Consider the following 23,651-nt stretch of genomic DNA (forward strand, 5'->3'; position numbering starts at 1 on the left):
AAAGTGGTAAAGTGAGGCAGAACTCACTTAATAACTGTCTTACTCAGGAGATAGAAACCTTGGCCTCCATTGGGGTCAGAACAGATGTTGAAGATTATCTGTGTGACCAGTGCACTCTTTTAGAAGCAGATCAGATGTCCATTTTGAAGCTCCACAGAAAACATCTAGGTGGAAAGGCAGGTTGTCCTCAACTTACAATGGTTCATTTACTGACTGTTCAAAGTCACGACAGCCCTGAAAAAAGTGATTTATGCACCCTTTTCACACATAGGACCTTCACAGCAGCCCGATGATCACAGGATCAAAACCTGGCTGCCATTTCCTATTTATGACTGTTGCTGTGCATCCTGAGGTAATGTGACCCCCTTTTGTTTCTAACTGATCCACGCCCAGGCATGAAAATGGGCCCTCAAACATTATACTTTTCCGCCCACACCGAAAACACACCGGAAAAAAATTAGAGGAAACATTGGTTGTAGACTACCCACAACTTCTGGAGGACATACATTCAATAGGTTAATTATTCTGTCGTAAAATATTAGTGCATTTTGCGGCCCTTCGAGGCTGACATAGGTCTCTTAAATAATGTCAGAATAAGGGGAAACGTGTTATTCCAGTACAATTAATGACTTAAGCTATTTCATGGGGACGGTACGAGGTGGAGCTCGTTTAAACTCATGGCCAGATACGTAGGACAAACAAATCAGCAACTGAATTCATTGCGGCTAGACGTCTCTTAGTCCTGACGAAACTAAGATGTTGTGCTTTCAGAAACTTATTTCTCAATTTTATCCTTCTGCTCTCCGTCGCTTTAGGGGTTCCCCTAATTGAAAATCGGAAGGAGCCCACCCACTTGAAACGCGCAATCACCAAGTAAAAAAGAAATTGCTCCTTCGGCAAAGTTGAACGGTCCTGAGGCAGCATTAGCGTATTACCGCTTTGGGGGGCGGAGCCGAGAAGGACAGGTCCCTCGAGAGAGGCGGTTATTTTGAGAGCCACGCGTCTTCAATAACAGCGCCTGTGGGAAGTGGGCGGAGCCTTGGAGTGGGGGGGGGGGGGGGAGTCGAACTTGCGCTACGTCGCGCCCGACATGAGGAGGCGGGGTGTTTCCTTTATTTGCAACCAAGGGGGCGGGGCACCGGAAGCGGGTGCCAAAGCAGCCCACCATGGCGGGAGCTTCGGCTACGGGAGGGCGGCAGCAGCTGTTCTCTCTGGATAACGTGAGTGCCGGTGCTGGGATCCTTGGGGTGAATAGTGTTTGTAGTTATTTGCGTGCGCTCCTCTGGACTGCGACTCTAGTGCCGGAAAGGAGGCGACGGTGCAGGGTTTGCACACCGTTGGGGGTCCGCCCCCCCAACGTTTATAGCGCTTGGCTTAGGTTCGCCCTGACATTCTCCCTCCGGCTGTCGTTGCCAACCAATATGATGATCCTATACTGGTTAAGAGATATACCGAGAGGGCTGGTCTCGTGTTGGGAGAGCTCCAGCATGAAGGCGTCTCGTCACGATCATGTGATGGCGTTGGTTTGCTTTCATTTCAGACGGAGGATGTACAGTATTTTGCTTGGCGAGATTGGGGATAATTTTATTAGGAAACTTACTGTAATTTCCACACGGTTTACTGAGGCAAACCCAGTCCATTGGACGTGTGAACGGAAGCATCTATGGGGCAGTGGGCTGGAAGGAACCTTGGAGGTCTTCTAGTCCAACCTCCCAGCTCAGGCGGGAGACCCTCTACCATTTCAGACAATAAACTGTTCTGTTTCTTTTTTTAAAAAAAAACCCAGTGAGGAAGCACTTACAACTTCTGAAGTCAATCTATTCCAATGATTAATTGTCCTCATTGTTAGTTACAGCTATGCTTAACATCCTAGATCAAGGATAGGCAAAGTTGGCTCTTCTATGACTTGCGGACTTCAATTCCCAGAATTCTTGAGCCAATTATATTAGTTCAGGAATTCTGGGAGTTGAAGTCCACATGTCATAGAACAGCCAACTTTGCCTACCTCTATCCTAGGTTTTCCGGTTTTCCTCCTCTGTTTCCTCCTTTCCCTATTTTGGCTTCAAATCATTTCTACCCAAATGCTGAAGTTAACCTTGCTTTTATGCTTTGGTTTATATGACCGGAAATGAAATTTGAGACCCCGTAGATTATTTTCCATGCAGATTTGAAACTTGTGATTAATTGACTTTCCCTCATTTGACGCGTTCTTACTACGAGTTTGAGGTTTTTTCCCCCCATTTTGTTTACTTTTTGCTACACGCTGATTGTTACATTTTGTTACATCTAAAACAGTACAAGTATACAGTGGTCCCTTGGCTTTCACGGGGGATACGTTCCAAGACCGCCTACATATAAATTTTATCTAATAGGATATACAGTTCAATAGACATTATGTAGACAATAGACAATGTTCATTACATTGTTAAAACTCTTAAACCTGACTTCTTACTACTTTCCATTATTTTATTTAGTGTATGGCGACTAATGCACTTTTAATACAGAGTGGTTGTTTCACTGCCTAAGACTGTTAATAATCTGTTTGGTTCATGCTGAGTGTTATCCGTAGTGCACCACAGGGAGCAAACTAGTTTAGGGTCAGGCATTGCATTCGGACAAGGTGAAGCATTGGTTGGATTTGTATTTCCGCATTTAGTGCTGTTATTTTTCCTACTAAAGTGGTACCTATTTATTTGTTTACATTGAGCATGAACGGAAGCAGGTGACCCAGCCACAAAAGTGCTACATCTTAAACCACTATATTCCTTCCCAATTTTCTTTAAATCACTAAACCACTGAACCTCCTGCTTCCTGTTAATACTGAACTACAGAGTTGGTATATCCTTTTATAAACTCTCTGAAATACAAAGGATGCCCATGAAAACCAAACAGTTTTCCCAAATACTGTATTAACTGCCCTGACTCTGAAGACCATGCTGTTTCTCTTCCATAGGGATTGACTTGCTTTATTTGAAAACATAACTTCCATGATACCTACATTCCAATTCAAAATGTTGTTTTATTGATTAGAAACAAAACATATTACTATAGCACAAATAGGAGAAATGGTTAAATGTTAGTGAATACTTCATTTTGTTCTGAAATCCTGAGGCCATGATTTTGTATTAATAAATTTAGAAAATATCATCCTGACCAAGGGTATCTAAAATCTTTTCTAGTTTAAATATATTTATTCTGCCCTAAAGGAAATGAATTTGATTGAAGTGGCTGCATAAAAATTAATAAATCAAGTAAATTTATGGGGATTTATTCCCAGAAAAGCTTCAGTTATACTGAGCTATCTACTTGACACTTTGCTTTGACTATTTTTGAACATGTTACATTGAACAGGACATTTTAAAACTCTTTTTGCCCCTGTAGAATAAATATATTCAGAGTGAAAAAAATGCTTGCAATTGTTAACAGTAAACATATCTAAAAAGATTTTATGTTGACAAATATACACAAAAGTAGCATTTTCAAGTCTGTATTTAATTTAATATGAAATGTATTGTTTTGGTCTTCTTATATAAATATTATGTATTTTGTTGTCAGCTGTTTGTTGACATGGATTTGTATTTTTTTTTAATTCCTAAAGCTTAAGTTTTAAATAAGTTAATTAGAAAAAAAATCCCCTTTTCTTCACTGAAATTAGAGAAAAATGTCAGGTATATGTTGACAAATTTGTTCAGGGATTATAATTTTAAATACGAATTTTCAGCCACATAATTCTGTGTTTCAAAGAGAGATGTGCAAAATTCAAAATAAAAGTATCTTGAAAGGATGAGTGTCAAAGTGGGGGGGAAATGTATTTAGTGTTATGCTTGAAGGATCTGAAAATGGTAAACATGCTTCTTAGTAAAAAGTTCCTAGTGTGTTAAAGTATTATTCTTTAAGGTCACATAAGATTTAAAAAATCAAATTGCTCAATCAAACAATTCGCTGAGAAGAATTATATACAGTGTAAAGAGTTAGGGTGCTTATGCTTCTAAAAGTGACTGGTGATGTTTATGTTTTCAGATGAGATACTGTGCTTATTTATTCTATAGTATAATGTATTAAAACTTTATTTGTGAAATGAGGAATTTTGCTTGAATTGATAGCCACAGATACAGAATTTGTTGTCAAAACAGTAAATTAAGTTAGTGTATTTATGTTTATGAAATATGAAATAATATGAAATTGGAATTTAAATAGGTTATTCTTTATTACTTTTAGGTAGCTTCTGTTACTAAAAATAAATATCTCTCTTTTCATCACAATAACATTCATACAAATGCTTCATGAGAAATAGTGATGGGTCCAAAACCACCTTTCATAATAAAATGTGGAGTGGAATCAGGATTTCCTGGTCAGATTTGTGAGCCAGAAGATTTTCCAGTCAAGCATGTATGACAGTTTCAGGGTTGTATTGAAGTTTGGTTTTGTGGAGGTTATTATAAACATTGAACAGGGATTTAACGTACCCACATGAAATAATTTATGGATGCTTAGGATCATTAATTGGATGCTGAAGTAAATATTTTAATTGGATTTATACTATTTTTTATAGCAACATTTTCTTGGGGGGAGGATATCTTTTTCTATGCTCAGGACCTTCATTGCTATAATCTGAGTAGTTCTAAAATAACATGATAACTATAATTCTCTGTAGATGTTAAATTTTATTAATCATAATAGGGGATAACTGAGTAAACACATACCATGTTTCTCCGAAAATAGGACTCTGTCTTATATTTTTTTGAACCATGAAATAAATGTTTGGCCTGCACTCAAAAGCCCAATTGGGCTTATTATGAGGGAATGTCTTATTTTGGGGAAAACAGGGTAGGATTTTGTTGGGAATACAGTATTTTGCTTTTTGAAATGTATGTCTCTCTCTAATGTGAGACAGCTTGCAAAATAGCTTAATTGATTTCTGCATAGTTATTTTGACCTTCTGTTTTTTTAAAAAATTGTCATCTGTTTCAGGGGTCCTTGGAGGTAACACAGAGTATGGATGATGACCCTCTACTTGATGCGCCACTTCTTCCACGCCAAATGTTACATTCCAGGCTTCATCCAGAATTCCATGTGATACCTACAGTCTTTGTTGCCAATGTTTTGTTGCTTTTGCATGTAAGTTGAAGAAAAAAAGAAATGTGGAATCATACAAAAGATCAGCTTAGCTTGCCTGAAGACCAGTGTAAAGTCTGTCTTTCACTTACCGTTTCCCACCAAATAAGACATCCCCTGATAATAAGCCCAATCAGACTTTTGAGTGCATGGCAATAAGGCCAAGTCCTTATTTGAGGGTTCAAAAAAATATAACTCAGGGTCTTATTTTTGGGGAAACACAGTAGCTGACCAACAAATTCTCTGCTGCTTAAATTGCTCCTTCCTCAGCAGAAAGACATTCATTTCACTGTTTCCTTCTTTGTCCTTTAAAAGTGGCAGAGGCATCTAGTATTCTTTAAGTCAGTCTTGCCCCATCATTATTACAATGGTACAGGTTCTGAAGCAGTATTCAACTGCTTCAGAACTTGTTGAATTTGGTACTCCATGCTTTGTGATGCGAAAATGTTGTTCTGGTACTCATTGTTTCCTTGGTATTCAGCACACAGCAAAAGGAAGAGGGGGACTGCTGCAGAGAGTGGATAGAAAGTCTGCCATGCTGGCATAGGAAAAAATCCAAAGTTCTGTCCAGCCAAAACTAGTGGGACATCAACTTGTTTGTTTGACACTCATATTCTTAGTATTGGGTATGCCTCTCAGAACCAATTAATGTTGAGTACTGAGATACCAATGTATTTACTGTTACAGTTTTGTCAACTTTCAATGTGAGTGTCATATTTCAACTGAGAAAATTAAACACAAAATGGAGTGTGCAGAAGATACCTAGGTCTGGTGCCATAACTAATAAATCTAGCTTTTCTTATTCTTCCAGCATTGGAATCTAAATTGCCAGGTCTCCTTACTGACTATTAACAAAATGAAATAGAGCAATCAAAACAGTTTTTGCTTATGCCAAGCAGTATTGAGGATATAATAATAATAATAATAATAATAATAATAATAATAATAATAATAATAATAATAATGGTATGCCTCAGTGTATGTGTAGCAGGGGGGGAGAGAAAATATAACTGTAAAAGCTTGATGTCAGAAGCAGTGATACATATTAAAACCTGATTAAATAACTATCTGCTTTACAAGTAAATTAACATAGCAACTACCTTCATTATGTTTGAGACAGATTCAGTAGAAAAAATAACAAAGCCGAAACTCTATTTCCTCTTTTCTGAATTAGTTCCTATTTCACTGAAATGAAAGTTTCAATATTTCTAATATTTCGGGAAAACGATTTTTGAATTGAAACCATAAGTTACAAGTCACCTAAATAGACTTCTTTGTGTTAAAATGGACATATATTTGCAAGTTAAATCTATCAGTTGGATGTTAGGTACCATCCATTTCAATCCTCTCAAAACCTTTTGATAACTATACTAGAATCTTGAGGTTTTATTGCTAGTTTATTTTGAATAATTTTAACACATATATGTACACATCATCTGGCATTAGTGTTGTGGTATATTCCTTGAATACTGGAATGTTGACTGTAATGAACAGTTTCTGACTCTCAAAATTTATTATTAATTTACTGCTTCATGTTAAAATCTTTATATAGGAACCTGGCCATACCATTTGCCAGAAACAGGCTGATGGAAACTGCCCCCATGTGCACACCCAGATTTCTTGAACTGAGAAATAATAACTCTGGTGTCTTGGAAAGTTTTAAAGAAATAACACACGTAATCGTAAGTTGGGGAGTTCCCAAAATGCCTTTGTGTTATTTAAAGATGGCATTGAACAACCTCAGGGGCTTCTTTGGAGCAAACCAAAGCTGAATCTTATGGACTTTTCTTATGACACTTCAACTGGTTATAAAGTGCTCCAGGTCTATACACAGCCATATCTTGGGTGCATATTTGCATTAAAATATGCTGGGATGCTTAGAATTGGGTTATAGTGGTATTATTCCCGAAATGGGAAATACAGTTATTCCCAGTTGAAACTCTATGATAATTCAGCCCACAACAAAAACAAAATAAAGACCCTCAATATGAATAGTTTGTATGAAACCTGGCTGATACAGTAATATTTCATTAGTGCATATAATTATTTAATATCTATCTTTTTTAGGTTACTTTCGTTGTATTGGCATTTGTGATAGGAGTGATTTGTTCTTATGCTGATTCAAGTGAAGACACGTGCCCTGAAAACTACACTCGTCCTTTTAAAGTGCAGACTACTATAACAATTGCCAAGGTAATTCTCTGGATGCTTCATCTGTTCCTGGAACGATACATTCACTTTCATCACAGCAAAGCTAGAAGCAAAGGTTACCTTTGCATCTACCGAACCACAAGACATCTTAAAAGAATTCCCCTACTAATTCAGTCAACAGGTGAGCCATAACATACTTGATTATTTTAATTAAATAATGCTTAATTCAATTCAATTAATGTTTTTTATAAATTCAGGTATTTCAGTATGCAGTAATAATGTTACACATCTGGGGTAGACATTTTTTTGACTTTTGATTTTGTAGTGATATATCTCATTCTGATAAGTTGAAACTTTTATTCTAGTAAGCCGAAACAAGTCACTATTAAAGCTGTGATTAATAAAAAGTATAAAATCCTGCTCAGATTTTTAAAAATATGATTTTATTTTTCATGCATTTAATATAATTTACACTGCATGGTTACAGTATATTCTAATGTGAAAAGTGATAATGTGCTGTCTTAATTGTACAGGCCAACTATGTGGTAAACAATTCCACGTATATGAGTATCATGTCTGTATTTGAACCTCTTTGCATGCATTAAAAATTTGCAGTAACACCAGTGGGGTCCTAATTCTTTAGAGATCAAGAATGTATCCAAGACACTTTTTCTTTAGGACTGTATTTATTAGGACTAATAAATGTCAGATATTGTTTGAAACATCTGAAGTTTGTCTGAGGAGCCCTGAAAAATGGGCTTTTGGCCTTGGTTTCAAGGATGAAAGTTTATGGACTTTTAATATACTCTAGTCTTGTGCCAAATAGTTTATATTATCTAGATTAAAAGTTTACTTGAAAACTTTTATCTTGGGTCTGTTGGTTTAGATCCTGCATACTACAGTAAGACAATAAGTCCACTCTTATCAATTGCCATATCTTAGTTTCATTGGCTTGTAGAAATAAGTAGTACATGTAGTATGTACGTATGTGTGTGTGTGTGTGTGTATATATATATATACAGTGGTACCTCAAGATACGAACCCCTCGTCTTACGAACAACTCGTGATACGAACCCGGGGTTCAGAAAAAATTTGCCTCTTGGTACGAACTTTTTTCGTGTTACGAACGCCAAACCCGAACTTCCGGGTTCAGCGTTCGGAGGCTGCTTGAAAGCCGCCCGGCTGTTTTAAAAGGTGACAGCCGGCGGCGGGGCTTCTTTCCGGGTTCGGGAGGCCACTTTGGGGTTTTGTCTGGGAGAGAGGGCAGGAGGTCCGGCGCTGGGGGAGGGAGTCAGGAAGGTCCTCCTGCTCTCCCCCCCCAGCGAAAAACACAAAGACGGTCTGACAGGCAGGGCAGAGCAGCCTGGAGCAAAGGGAGTCTGAAACCGCCGGCGGCTTCAGCTTCCCATTGCTCTGCGGGCGGCGGCTGACCGCCTTTGTATTTTTGGCTGGAGGGGGGAAGCAGGAGGCGCAGGATCGGCGGGCGTGGGGCGAGGCAGCAGGTCTGCATCCTGGGTGGGCGGCGGGCGAGGAGGCGCGGCCGAGTGGGCCAGCGAGGGTGCATCCAACTTGAGGGGCTGGCGGGAGGAAAGCAAATGTCTCTCTTCGTTGCGCTGCCGCCAGCATGGCCTGGTTGGCAGCGGAAGATGTAACCGAGCCCACGGAGCCGGGCTCCGTGGCGGAGACCGCCGGCCGCTCAATCGGGCCGGCAGGGAACAGAATGGAGCCTTCCGCGGCGGGGCTGGTAAGGGGGAGAGCCGAGGGGGGAGCCGAGCCCAGCCCCGTGACATTCGCTTTCCTCCCGCCCACAGCCGACTGATCGTGGGCTCCTTCGCAACCTCGGAGAGCTTCCTGGGCATGAAAGCTCGCGAATCCAACACGGACGAAAACCAGGAAGCTCTCCGAGGTCGGGAAGGAGCCCACGATCAGTCGGCTGCAGGCGGGAGGAAAGCGAATGCCACGGGGCTGGGCTCGGCTTTCCCCCTTACCAGCCCAGAAGGCAGCCGCCGCAGAAGGCTCCATTCTGTTCCCTGCCGGCCCGATTGAGGGGCCGGTGGGAGGAAAGCAAATGTCTCTCTTCGTTGCGCTGCCGCCAGCATGGCCTGGTTGGCAGCGGAAGATGTAAACGAGCCCACGGGGCCGGGCTCCGTGGCGGAGACCACCGGCCGCTCAATCAGGCCGGCAGGGAACAGAATGAAACCGGAAGGGGCAAGGTGGGGGGGGGGGAGAACGGGAGGCTCAGCATTCCGTCAGTCGCAGCGCTGGCTGTCAACTTTTCTTTTTAGCACTGGGGAGGCAAGTCAGCAGCGGAAGATGTAACGGAGCCCACGGGGGATTCGCCTTCCTCCCACCCACAGCCGACTGATCGTGGGCTCCTTCCCGACCTCGGAGAGCTTCCTGGTTTTCGTCCGGGTTGGATTCGCGAGCTTTCATGCCCAGGAAGCTCTCCGAGGTTGCAAAGGAGCCCACGATCAGTCGGCTGCGGGCGGGAGGAAAGCGAATGCCACGGGACTGGGCTCGGCTCCCCCCCTTACCAGCCCCGCCGCGGAAGGCTCCATTCTGTTCCCTGCCGGCCCGATTGAGCGGCCAGCGGTCTCCGCCACGGAGCCTGGCCCCGTGGGCTCAGTTACATCTTCCGCTGCCAACCAGGCCATGCTGGTGGCAGCGCAACGAAGAGAGACATTTGCTTTCCTCCCGCAGGCCCCTCAATCGGGCTGGCAGGGAACAGAATGGAGCCTTCTGCGGCGGCTGCCTGCTGGGCTGGTAAGGGGGGGAGCCGAGCCCAGCCCCGTGGCATTCGCTTTCCTCCCGCCCGCAGCACTTCTCCTAGGAACACAGGGGGGCGAAGGGGCGAGAGGGCGGAGAGAGAACGGGAAGCTCAGCATTCCGTCAGCCGCAGCGCTGGCTGTCAACTTTTCTTTTTAGCACTGGGCAGGAGCTGACTTGCTTCCCCAGTGCTAAAAAGAAATGTTGACAGCCAGCGCTGCGACTGACGGAATGCTGAGCCTCCCGTTCTCCCCCCCCCCCCACCTTGCCCCTTCCGGTTCCATTCTGTTCCCTGCCGGCCCGATTGAGCGGCCGGCGGTCTCCGCCACGGAGCCCGGCCCCGTGGGCTCGGTTACATCTTCCGCTGCCAATCAGGCCATGCTGGCAGCAGCGGAACAATCGCCTTCCTCCCGCCCGCACCCGACTGACCGTGGGCTCCTTCCCGAGCTCCCTTCCTGAGCCTCCCGTTCTCTCTCCCCCCCCCCTCGCCCCTTCGCCTCCCTGTGTTCCTAGGAGAAGTGCTGGGGATTGAGGCAAGACAGACCTTCTGCTCCTCACCAGCACTTCTCCTAGGAACACAGGGGGGCGAAGGGGCGAGGGGGCGGAGAGAGAACGGGAAGCTCAGCATTCCGTCAGCCGCAGCGCTGGCTGTCAACTTTTCTTTTTAGCACTGGGCAGGAGCTGACTTGCCTCCCCAGTGCTAAAAAGAAAAGTTGACAGCCAGCGCTGCGACTGACGGAATGCTGAGCCTCCCGTTCTCCCCCCCCCACCTTGCCCCTTCCGGTTTCGGCGTTCGGGAGACCGCTGGGTTCCCAGCTGTCTCCGAACGCCAAACACCAAAGCCGAACTTCCGTGTTCGGCTTCAGGAGACAGCTGGGAAGCGGCGCGGCTCTTTTAAAAGGTGACAGCCGGCCTGGGGGGCTTCCCAGCACCCCCCCGGGTTCAGGGGGGTGTTGGGAAGCCCCCCAGGCCGGCTGTCACCTTTTAAAACAGCAGTCGCCGAAAGCCGTTTTTTTGCGGGTTTTTTTTTTGGTTGCACGGATTAATTGACTTTACATTGTTTCCTATGGGAGCAATCATAAACAGTGTACAATAATAATAATAATAATAATAATAATAATGTAGATGGAAAATGGCATGCACTCTGAATATAAAACAAATATAAAACAAATATTAAATTGAAAGATACAATCTTACTAAACTGGGGAGATTATTTCCTTTTATTTATTTATTTATTTGTTGGACTTGTATGCCGCCCCTCTCCGAAGACTCGGGGCGGCTCACAACATGTAAAAACAGTCACAACAATCCAATTAATTAAAATTTAACGATTTAAGAAAAGAAACCCCATATGATAACAGACACACACACAAGCATACCATGCATAAATTGACGTGCCCAGGGGAGATGTTTAGTTTCCCCATGCCTGACGACAAAGGTGGGTTTTGAGGAGTTTTCGGAAGGCAGGAAGAGTAGGGGCAGTTCTAATCTCTGGGGGGAGCTGGTTCCAGAGAGCCGGTGCCGCCACAGAGAAGGCTCTTCCCCTGGGACCCGCCAACCGGCATTGTTTGGTTGACGGGACTCGGAGAAGGCCCACTCTGTGGGACCTAATCGGTCGCTGGGATTCGTGCGGCAGGAGGCGGTCTCGGAGATATTCTGGTCCGATGCCATGAAGGGCTTTAAAGGTCATAACCAACACTTTGAATTGTGACCGGAAATTGATCGGCAGCCAATGCAGACTGCGGAGTGTTGGTGAAACATGGGCGTACCTAGGTAAGCCCATGACTGCTCTCGCAGCTGCATTCTGCACGATCTGAAGTTTCCGAACACTTTTCAAAGGTAGCCCCATGTAGAGAGCATTACAGTAGTCGAACCTCGAGGTGATGAGGGCATGAGTGACTGTGAGCAATGAGTCCCGGTCCAGATAGGGCCGCAACTGGTGCACCAGGCGAACCTGGGCAAACGCCCCCCTCGCCACAGCTGAGAGATGGTTTTCTAATGTGAGCTGTGGATCGAGGAGGACGCCCAAGTTGCGGACCCTCTCTGAGGGGGTCAATAATTCCCCCCCCAGGGTGATGGACGGACAGATGGGATTGTCCTTGGGAGGCAGAACCCACAGCCACTCCGTCTTATCCGGGTTGAGTTTGAGTCTGTTGACACCCATCCAGGCCCCGACAGCCTCCAGGCACCGGCACATCACTTCCATGATAGTACCACTTATTTTCATTTTAAAATTTATGTTTCTAACTCAACCTATAATTACATGTGTTACATTTCTATTTCTTGATTAGTTATGAAACAAGACAAGAATGTTATGGCTGACAGTTTTCACATGTTTTATGATAATGTTGAGGATGACCTTGTGGGAGGATGACTAGCAGTCTGGGCAACATTGGATAAGTGGCAACTTAGTTTGCATATGGGGGAAAGGATGGGAAGCATTTCAGAAGGAATCAATAAGTCAGAAGGGAAGGAATATTTTCAGTCTTGCAAAATTCTGTTCAATGGAATCTTGCAATAAAAAAAATATGATGCTCCTGGTTGTGCTTCTTCTCTGAACTATCTTGAAGGGCTATCAATTGCCACTGAGCAGCTCTAAACTTTCTTAACTGAGTAGTATAAAGAACCATTTTCCAGATATTTAAAATGTAAGTTAAATAAAAGTTTACTTTTTCTCTAATGAAAAATTGTTTATTTCTAAATTAAGCATCTGGGATTTCAATATGTGTGTGTGTGCGCGCGCGTGCACACACACACACACACACACATTTTGTAACGACCAAACTGCAGTTTCAACCAACAATCTGTAAATTGATGCATATCATGTTACATGTGCACCACTGGAATGGGGCCACTAGATAGAGCTCTAGTGATAGAAAAATTGACAAGATGGCCAATAACTATTTAAACAGATGATACATTCTCTTGAACATATAATGCTTGTGCTGTGCTCCTATGGAAGAAATATATTGTCCTTTTATATAATCATTTCACTTATAAGTCCTCATATACTGTCTCATCCTTATGGGATGGGAGTTTTTGGGAAGGATGATAAGGTACAGCCAGAGTGGGATTTTTTTCTCAGTGCAATCACCCCAAAAGAGTTAGATTATTAAGGTTAGATTAGATTTAGATTATTATTAGAGTTGGAAGGGACCTTGTAGGTCATCTAGTCCAACCCATCCCCCCTGCTCAAGCGGGAGTCCTAAATATAATGGTCAGTCCAGCAGCCCAGCTAAAACAAGCAGACACCTGTATAACAAGCTGAACCTGTACAAGAACAGAACTGATACAAGAAGGTCCTAAAGTGGGATAACAATAACAAAACATTTCACATTACAAAAATGAATACGATGGTAATGTGCTCTTACATTTGGATACTGAGAGCAAATGATTGTAGTAATTGTTCACGTCATCATATCCCTAAAAGACCTAAAAGGCCAAGATAAAAATAAATCATTCTAGAAATAATTCAGCTATGGTTGCAGAAGGCTGACATTGATTTCACAGTACTCAATCAATCTGCATATTAATTTGACCAAGGATAGCCTTATATGTGTTCATAACATTACTCCTAAAGCCCATTGAAAGCTGGTGGTGGGACTGGTGTAAATCCATTCAAAATAAATAAATAAAATATTTACTTGCTTACTTACCTGTTTGTTTGTTGGTTTGCTGTTATTTATATGCTGTCCAACTCCCAAAGGACTTTGGGCAGCTAATAGGCAAAAAAAAAACCCCATTAATAACATCTTAAAATGAGCAATGTACCACCCTGAACATTATAGACATCACAACATTAAGAGTTAAAAACAATTTAAATCCCCTTCATATCATTTCATAGTTGAAGTTCGCCAATTGCAGCTGCGAGATCAGCAGCTCCAAGCCTGCCAAAAAAGCCAGATCTTTACTGCTTTTCAGAAGGCTGATAGGGTGGGGGCAGTCTGGATCTCCGGAAGTGACTGGTTCCAGAGAGCTGGGGCAGCCACAGAGAAGGCTCTCCTCCACGGGCCCACCAGTTGGCAATGTTTAGCTGACAGGACCTGGAGGAGATTAACTCTATGGGATCTCACCGGTGACTGGGAGTTGTGTGGCAGAAGGCGGTCTGGAAGATAACCTGGTCCTGAGCCATATAGGGTTTTAAAGGTTATAATCAACACCTTGAATTGTGTCTGGAAACCAATAGGGAGCCATTTCAGTTCAGGGAGGATTGCTGTATTGTGGGCGTACCTGAATGTACTCACGGCAATTCGTGTAGCTGCATTCTGGACCAGTTGTAATCTCCAAACACTCTTCAAGGATAAGATACATCATTCCAGTAAGTCTAGCGCACTACTGTAAAGATTCATCTAGGACCCTTTTACAGTTTATTCAATGATGACTGAATTGTTCTGGAAGGCATAATGAAGGGGAGAATTGAATTCAAGCCCTAGCCCTGCAGATAATTTTCTGTTTGTTTCTATTTTGGGTCATTAGAGTGAGCTGTGTATGGATTTATTTTAATAGCGTATAGATCAAGGTTATCTGTTGCATGCAGTTTGGTCTAAAAGTTATTGTACCGTTATTATCTAAGTAGAAGGGTTAATTTTGAGCTATATTTGGAAAATTCTTGACTACCCTTCACTGTTTTAGTGGTCATCCCAGGACCATAGTTCCCTCTAAACTGAGCAGTGAGCAATCGCTCACTTAAAAATCATCATCAACTCAGAGTTTTCCAAACCTGCCCAGAAGTCGAGAGGGAAAGAGTGAGAGGGAAGGAGAGAGAGAGGAAGAGAGGAAGAGAGAGAAACAGATAGAAAAAAGAGAGGAAGGAAAAGAGGGAGAAAAAGAATGGGAGTAAGGAAGAGAAAGAAAATCAAAATCTAGTTTGAAACTAGCTCAACTATTTAAGTGGCATTTTGATATTGATAGAGTTGCCCTATTATAAGCTCACTGTTATAGACACACAGTACAATATTTTATTTTGAAATTCTCTGAGGCAAAACAGGGTGGGTTTTTTATTTATTTATTTGTTTGTTTGTTTATTATTTCTGTGCCGCCCAGTCCCAAAGGGACTGCCGCTCAGACACTATACTTTTCCGCCCCCCCCCCCCCCAAAAAAAAAAAATTAGAGGGAACACTGCCCAGGACCTTGATTTTCAACTAATGTGCTTTGTGGGAGAAACTGACCTAGATTTCTATTTCTAATGTGTCCTTTTTGTTTTTAATAGGAAATGTGGCTTTATTGCTGGTAGTGTCACTGCAACATTCATTTCCTAATCACAATAAAATGTATCTGTGCTTCATGCTGGGAATCTTGGCTATGGAATTGATATGTTCATTGATATGTCTGGTTGTCTACACAGGTGAGAATTGCTTATTATTTATTTATTTATTTATTATTTGGATTTGTATGCCGCCCCTCTCCGAAGACTCGGGGCGGCTCACAACAAGTGAAACAAATCATAATAATCCAATTAATTAAAATATTTAAAGATTTAAAAAACCCCATATACTAACAGACACACACACAAGCATACCATGTATAAATTAAACGTGCCCAGGGGGAGATGTTTAATTTCCCCATGCCTGACGGCAAAGGTGGGTGGCTTCTTTGCCTCTCGTTCTGCTTTTAAAACATTATTTTAACATGAATTTGATTTAAGAGGGCTGCAAAAAATTTACAAGCTGTCACCCTAATATTTATATTATCGGAAATCATACCACTAGTCATTTCAGTGTTATTCTATACGATGATTAGAAAAAGTATGTAATTTAATAATTTTTTTGAAAAAAAAATGCTTAACTTTAGAAGAGGACAAAGATGCGGATGTTACTGAACTTTTGTGATGGTGGAACTGCAAGCTGCAATTGTTTGCATGACACTTACATCTTTCAACTTTTATGCTGGTGTATCCCAAGGGCTCGGGGCAGTGTGTAGCACAAAAATAGAGCATACAAAATGCAGCTGTTGATAAAGAAATTCTTTCCTTGGCAGTGAGAGCCATCTTTTGTGGCAAAGCAGATGCTTTGAGAAGCTTTTTGCCTGGCACTGATAAGCAGCTACATCTCTTCATGAATAGTTCAGGGCTCTTTATTTCTTACTGGGTACATGGTAACTGAGGAAGGAAAGAGCAAAATGCATATTGCAAAATATATTTGCACAATTCAGAGACTGTTAGAAAAACTCAGGCACAAGATGCAGCCTTATAAGAATAATAAAATTATCCGGTTTCTTTCTTAGGATGAAAAAAGCTGAAATTGTCAGAGAATGTAGCATTTGACAGTAAAGTGAAATAATTCTATAAGTTATTGCAGCAAAGAAGACAAAAATACCATACTGTTATTTTCAAGCCATGCTAGTGAATCTGTATTTTAAGGAGTTAGGGTGTATGTTGAATAATCTGTAAACTGCTATTTCAAAGGAGTCGGCTTTCTGGTCTTGTGGCTTTGTATTGGACTTGCTGCTTTTCTGTTTCTTTGACCCATACAGAATCTCCTATGTTTACAATTAAATAAATAAAATTTAGAACCTAGAACAAAGAAGTATGTGACAGGTAATGTCTCATTTAATACAGAATGCAACATAAACACAGATTTTAGCTAGCTTCTAAGCAATGTTTCCTCTTAATTTTTTCCTTAATGACCGGCAATGTTCCCTCTAATTTTTTCCCGGTGTGGGCGGAAAAGTATAATGTCTGAGCGGCACATATTCATGCCTGGGCGTGGATCAGTTACAAACCCAGTCATTAAGCGAATCTGGCTTCTCTGCCCCCCCTCCCCCTTTGACTTTGCTTGTGAGACAGTTGCAAAAGGGGGTCACGTGACCTCAAGACACAGCAACAGTCATAAATATGAAGCGGGGGCCAAGTTTTGATCAACACGATCGTGGGGCCTGCTGCAAAGGTCGTAAGTGTGAAAAAGGAGCATAAGTCACTTTTTTCAGGGCCGTTGCAACTTTGAATGGTCAGTAAATGAACCGTTGTAAGTTGAGGACAGCCTGCCTTCCCCCCTAGATGTTTTCTGTGGAGCTTCAAAATGGACTCCTGATCTGCTTTTGAAAGAGTGCACTGGTCAGACAGATAATCCTCGACTTCTGTTCTCACCCCAATGGAGGCCAACGTTTCTATCTCCTGAGTAAGACGGTTATTAAGTGAGTTCTGCCTCACTTTACCACCTTTCTTGCCACAGTTGTTAAGTGAATCCCTGCAGTTACTTGTCAGAAGATCCCAAAAGATGTTCACATAACCCTGGGACATTGGCACCATCATAACTACAGACCAGTTGTCAAGTCAGTGTCCAAAGTTTGATCCAATAACCCCTTTATTTTTCTAACAAAGTCCTTCCTTCGTAGAAGGAGGAATAGAAAGAATAAAATGGAAAAGGGGATTAAAAATTAGAGGGAACATTGGCTAGAAGACCTCCAAGGTTTCTTTCAACTCTATTATTCTATGTTCAATTAAGAATCAATGGTTTTGACAAAGTGATGAAATGAGCATTATAAATGCAAGTTCTGTCCCTACACATGTATGTGCAATGTAACAATACATACATGAAGCAGAGTTTTCCTCACAGTGGTTATTTCATCTTTTGTGCCCCAGCACAGATGCCCATGGTTTCATCTCTACTTCTATTCCTGAACATTGTTGTTAATCGCCCTCATGCGTCTCTTCGTCTGATTTACAATCATCTATTTCAGAAAACATATTATTATTTTTAGATGGCATAATAAAATGTACTGTATTTTAACTAAATCACTAACTTACCCATCTTTTATGATTCTGCTCCACATGGCCACTTTTAGGCACCTGTTAAATGACAATTGTTTCAAATGTGTGCTTTGGGGTAATCTGATCTGTGCTTTGATACCTGAATTCTAAGGCAGCTTGAGAGCTAAATGCACCTAAAGCTTTTTACAGCTTGTAGACACACCTGTTTTAGTTATTCCTCTGATCAGTCATGCAGCCCTCTTCCTACATAGCAGGTGGCCTAGTAAAGCAATTCTAGTAGAGATAGGAAGAGTTTTTCTGTTCTCACAGAGCTGTTGATTGAGTAGATGAGAATGAAGCATTGTGTTGATGTGGGACCAATAAATAAATAAAAACAATCTTCTCCAGTATGTTCACTAACCCCTCTTTGGTTAAAGACTAGGAGTATTCAAGCATTCAGTCTGAAAACATATTTGCAGAACCAAATATTGGATGTGAATGATTTTATACAGTTTTTCCTAGCTAGATCCTCCCCATCCTTCTCACAATGTATGGGAATACATTACCCATCAACTCAGCAAGCAAATCTGCTTTAATTCATACCATTTCAAAACAACATTTAAGGCTTTTTAAAAAAATGCAAATAAATAAGAGGCCAACCTCGGGGCTCTTTAAAATTATTTAGAGTAAGAATTGTACATAAGCCATATCTCCATATTTCCTAACAAAATATCCCATTGCACAAATAACCCAACTGACAAGGGTTTTCTCTGAGTGAACAAATGAATACAGTGTTCCCTCGATTTTCGCGGGTTCGAACTTCGCGGAAAGTCTATACCATGGTTTTTCAAAAATATTAATTAAAAAATACTTTGCGGGTTTTTTCCCTATACCACGGTTTTTCCCACCCAATGATGTCATATGTCATCGCCAAACTTTTGTTTGCCTTTAATAAATATTTTTTTAAATAAACTTTAATAAATAAACATGGTGAGAAATAATCTGAATGGTTGCTAAGGGAATGGAAAATTGCAATTTAGGGGTTTAAAGTGTTAAGGGAAGGCTTATGATACTGTTCATAGCCAAAAATAGTGTATTTACTTCCGCATCTCTACTTCGCGGAAATTCGACTTTCGCGGGTGGTCTCATAGAAACATAGAAACATAGAAGTCTGACGGCAGAAAAAGGCCTCATGGTCCATCTAGTCTGCCCTTATACTATTTCCTGTATTTTATCTTAGGATGGATATATGTTTATCCCAGGCATGTTTAAATTCAGTTACTGTGGATTGACCAACCACCTCTGCTGGAAGTTTGTTCCAAGGATCTACTACTCTTTCAGTAAAATAATATTTTCTCATGTTGCTTTTGATCTTTCCCCTAACTAACTTCAGATTGTGTCCCCTTGTTCTTGTGTTCACTTTCCTATTAAAAACACTTCCTAAATAAACTTTGTTTGGTTAGTTGTTATTGACAAAAAGCAGGCTGGAAGATTTTGTCTACAGTTCCCATTTCCCATATTATTTTCTTGAACATAGGGGAAAGATAGTGGTGCCACTGTTTTATCATATCCAGCTCCTGCTTCCTTTTTATTTGATGGGGAAAAAAATTGATGAGATGCCAAAACATGTCCTGTTCTCTTGGGTGTCAATTCATGGCGTCTCATTGCTGTCACGTAATGTATCTCAACTTTTTTTCCAACTTTGCGGGGTGGGCGTGGCCTATGCGTGACAAATCCAACCCGTGGGCTGCCAGTTTGTTTATTTATTTATTTATTTATTCAATTTTTATGCCGCCCTTCTCCTTAGACTCAGGGCAGCTTACAACATGTTAGCAATAGCGCTTCTTAACAGAGCCAGCCTATTGCCCCCACAGTCCGGGTCCTCATTTTACCCACCTCGGAAGGATGGAAGGCTGAGTCAACCTTGAGCCGGTGATGAGATTTGAACCGCTGACTTACAGAACTAGTCAGCTTCAGTGGCCTGCAGTACAGCACTCTACCTGCTGCGCCACCCTGGCTCATGTTTGACATACCTGCTCTAGAGTCATCCAAAAGATGTGTTTCCCATTCACCCAAAGTCATCATTATCATTCTAGCCATTGTCTATTCACTTCAAGATGAAGGCCTCCTATATATGTTTCCAACCAATTCGGTCTTGAGCTTTCTTTTGCCTGTTGGGCCCACAGTACTTGTTGATCTCATCGATCCATCTTGTCTTAAGTGTCTTTCATGGACATTTCTTACCTAGTGGGATCCATTCTATGACTGCCTTGATCCATTCTGTGTCTGCCATCCATTTTTACTATGTGACCAGCCCATTTCAATTTTAATTATTTTACTCTCTTGATGATATTATATATTTTTGTTTGTTCTTGAACCCACGTGCAGGTATTTCTATCTTGTCTTGTAATGCCGGTCATGCATTTTTAAATAGCTCTTTGAGCCACTTTTATCTTTTCTATTGATTCTGATGTTACTGTCCATGTTTCGCTGGCATATGTTAGAATAGGTAGCAACACTGATTGAAAACCTACCTTTAGGCATGTGTAGGGGGAGGCTGTTCTTGAAATTTATGCTTAGCTTGGTGAATGCCTGCCAACCACATTTAACACGCTGTTCAATTTCCTTTATTGTATCACCTTCCATTAAGATCTATTGGCCAAGGTATATGTAGTTGTCTACTATATCTAGTTCTTCTCCAGATATAATTTGTGTTCGTGTGTGTGAATATATTAAACATAACCTGGCTCTTTTTCAGGTTATTTTGTTGACTGAGTAAAAATTATCCCAGTTTCCTAGTTTCCATATCAATATTCCATGAAAAATAGGATCACGATTGCATTATATAAAGAAAAAATAACTATACAATTGTAGAGTTTCTTTTTGTTTGTCCCTAAGATGGCATGTTTTGACTTAAGCCAACTATTCTTAGCCCATGGAGTAAACTATTCTCTAAATAGTTTTTTAGAGAAACGCTGAAAGCAAAAAACCTTCCTAGTTTCTTGCATGTATACTCTAGAATTGATAAATTTGATTAGAGCCCTAAATATCTTGGCATAAAGCTTTCTGATTAACTGTTTCTATCCATGTGAATATTTAGCTGCTTGTGATTCTTTTTTCAAACTAATTACCTTTTGAGGCACATTTAATTAAATATGTGCAGGGATTTTTATCTTTGGAAGCAGAATATTTATTTATGCTGCAAGAGTTCAAAATTTCTCTTAAATTAACTTTGGATTTGTCATTTTATTTAACTTTATCATTTGGACTCTCTGATTTTCTCTAGGTCTGAATAATAAGACAACTCATTTTTCCCCTTATGCTTCTTGTTTTATACTTAAATGTTTTGAATTTTGTAGTTGAAACAGAATAGATTTCTTTCTATAAATGAAGTTTTTAATTGAATATAGTTTGATAGTAGCGGAATACATTTGATCTTTTCTTTGTTTTTAAAGTGAAGGTAAGCAACTTTAACCGAGCAAAGCCAAGACCTGATATAATAGAAGAAGAGAAGGTGTATTCTTATCCTAATCAAGTTACCTCAGAAGTTGGATTCAGGTACCTGTATGAAATTTGTTGAACTTTGATAAATTCTTTGCATTGACTCCTGTGTTTTTTAAGCCCTGATAGTTTGATGCATTAATCTCATGATTCATTATTCTAGAGCAGGGGTGTCAAACTCACAGAATTACTACAGCGTCACATGACATATCAGGATTTCCCCTCCCTTTGCTAAACGGGCCTGGCGTGGCTAGCATGTGGCACATCCGGCCAGTGGACTGGAAGTTTGACAATCCTGTCCTAGAGCAGGGGTGGAGAACTACCGCCCTGGACTTCAACTTCCAGAATTCCTGAGCCAGTATGACTCTGGGAAGAAAACCCCTTTTGAAATTAGTTAAAATAGCAAAAGACAATGTGGTTAGGATGATGGTATGATTTTATTTTATTTTATATTTTTGCTTTTCAGAGAAATCTCAAGTTTGGAAGAAGTAGTTGAAAAACAAGGCGATGTGATTGAATACCTTCAGCGGCACAATGCCCTGCTTAGCAAGAGACTACTGGCATTAATGCCCGATCAGAACAGAAGCTAGTGGTATTCAAAACAGCAACGTAGAAGAAAAATATCTCCAGTACGGATTTATTATCTGAAATGCAAGTTGTACCGAAAAATTCCAGTCCAAGTGTTGAATAGCAGTTGGGTCACTTCTGGATCATTGGAAAAGCTGTTTTTTTAAAAGGATAGATATTTTTAAATGGTGGTCTCCACTAAATTTTTTTTGCAGGGCAGGAAGCAGATCTTAGATAGGGAAGAGCTCTCTTTCTATGTCAGTTGCAGATTGTTCTTCCAAAGTGCCAAAGATTTCTATGGTAGTTCAGGATTCAGTTCTTTTTCAAAAATACAACAAAGACAGCATCTTCACTTAAATGTCATTTTTCCTGACATCTGTGTTATCAGTTAAACCTAGTGGATACATTTATAAAATAATATATTAGTATTAGGCTGTAAGTATTTCTGCTTCCTCAGAGATGTATAAAGTTAGTATAGTAATAATGAAGAATCATCTAGAAAACTTTAATACCTTTAAAAAACAAAACAAAACTGCAGCATCACTGAGATTCCATTTCTGCAGGTATAATTACAACAGAATAGAATTCTAAATGCAAAGAAATATCCGAAAGAGGAAAATTAAGATATCGTACATAAACTGGAAAGACCATGAGAGTATAATATGGGAAATATAAATTGAACTTTTAAAAATCATGGATATCAAAATAAAGCTAATATTGCCTTTCTGCCTTGCTTATGTGAATGGCCCAGCATCTTACAATCAAATGAACAAGAATGGTAAAGTGTGGGAAAATATTTTTAAAATGTGTAGGGATATTAACAAGCTGCATGTAAGTGTTTATCTATCTCTATCCTAGAGGTTTATGGTATAGTATTGTTTATAATGTGAAGAAACATTAGTTTCTGACTTTTATCTTCTTCTTAGGACCTACTTCTTTATTTGGAAAAGCTACTTCTTTAATCCCTGCATATGGGATTAATATCCACCTCCTCTGCCCTTTAAAACTGTCATAATTGTTGAAAATACTCAGGCCTACTGTATTTAATGATTTCTCCCCCTGAAAGCTGTTACACAAAATACGTAGATAAAATGTGTGGATCCTATTGAATTCAGTGTAAATTAGTTGCTGGGATCCTGCTTGACTAAAGTTTTTAAATTCCTTTTTCTCTGTTAACAGTTAATTGTTCGCTCTGACTTTTTGCTGCCAATAAAGAGTATATTTTGGGTATTCTGTAGTCAGAGTATATTTTGGGTATTCTGTAGTCAGAAAAGCATACTTTTTCACAAATTGGATCATTCTGCAATTTTTATCTGGGGAAGAACAAAAAGTATACCAACCATCCTGCTATAAATTGTACAAACTAATTGTTTGTCCACTGCTTACTGAAATATATGTATGTATGTATATTGCACAAAATAATTTAATATTGCAACTGACTGCTGCTAACACTAATTCATTCATGTCTTTTAGGCTGTGGTTTAAGCACAGGTGAGATTTTTATATATAAAAGATGAGCTTTCCTTTTAAAGGTTACTTAGATTTCAGCACAGTTTGTATGTAATTTGTTCTACCTTTTGTATTAAATGTGATAAATGAATAAATGCAATAAATCTATTGCAATCTGTACCTAAAATTATTCAAATCCTGTGTTAATATGCCTATGAAAAAAATATTTCTTTATCAGATCTTGGTTGCCTACTTAAGAACTCAACGTTATCAAATGTGATTGGTAGCAGGAAAGTGCTACCTCTAAAGTCCCTTCCAACTCTGATATTCCTTAAGTTTATTTATGCATTTTCATTTAACTTATATAAGTGTACAATGTATTGTCTGGGTCAATAATTTTAAGCTCTAATATTT

The 23,651-nt window shown here is 40.5% G+C and overlaps 1 protein-coding gene across 2 annotated transcripts; it reads left to right on the forward strand.

Moving 5' to 3' along the window:
- The first annotated feature begins 1,020 nt into the window (after positions 1 to 1,020).
- On the forward strand, positions 1,021 to 23,424 carry TMEM192 (transmembrane protein 192). 2 transcript variants are annotated; one of them, XM_070757262.1, is made up of 6 exons: positions 1,021 to 1,220; positions 4,972 to 5,118; positions 7,183 to 7,447; positions 15,243 to 15,377; positions 21,176 to 21,278; positions 21,688 to 23,424. In XM_070757262.1, the coding sequence occupies exons 1-6, from the start codon at positions 1,167 to 1,169 to the stop codon at positions 21,809 to 21,811; spliced, it is 828 nt and encodes a 275-aa protein (XP_070613363.1). In that variant the 5' UTR covers positions 1,021 to 1,166; the 3' UTR covers positions 21,812 to 23,424. The 2 variants fall into 2 exon arrangements, with proteins under 2 accessions (XP_070613363.1, XP_070613364.1); XM_070757263.1 differs by lacking the exons at positions 1,021 to 1,220; positions 4,972 to 5,118 and adding an exon at positions 6,608 to 6,797.
- The last annotated feature ends 227 nt before the right edge of the window (positions 23,425 to 23,651 follow it).

Source organism: Erythrolamprus reginae, chromosome 7, assembly GCF_031021105.1.
Source record: "Erythrolamprus reginae isolate rEryReg1 chromosome 7, rEryReg1.hap1, whole genome shotgun sequence".
Lineage (NCBI taxonomy): Eukaryota > Metazoa > Chordata > Lepidosauria > Squamata > Dipsadidae > Erythrolamprus > Erythrolamprus reginae.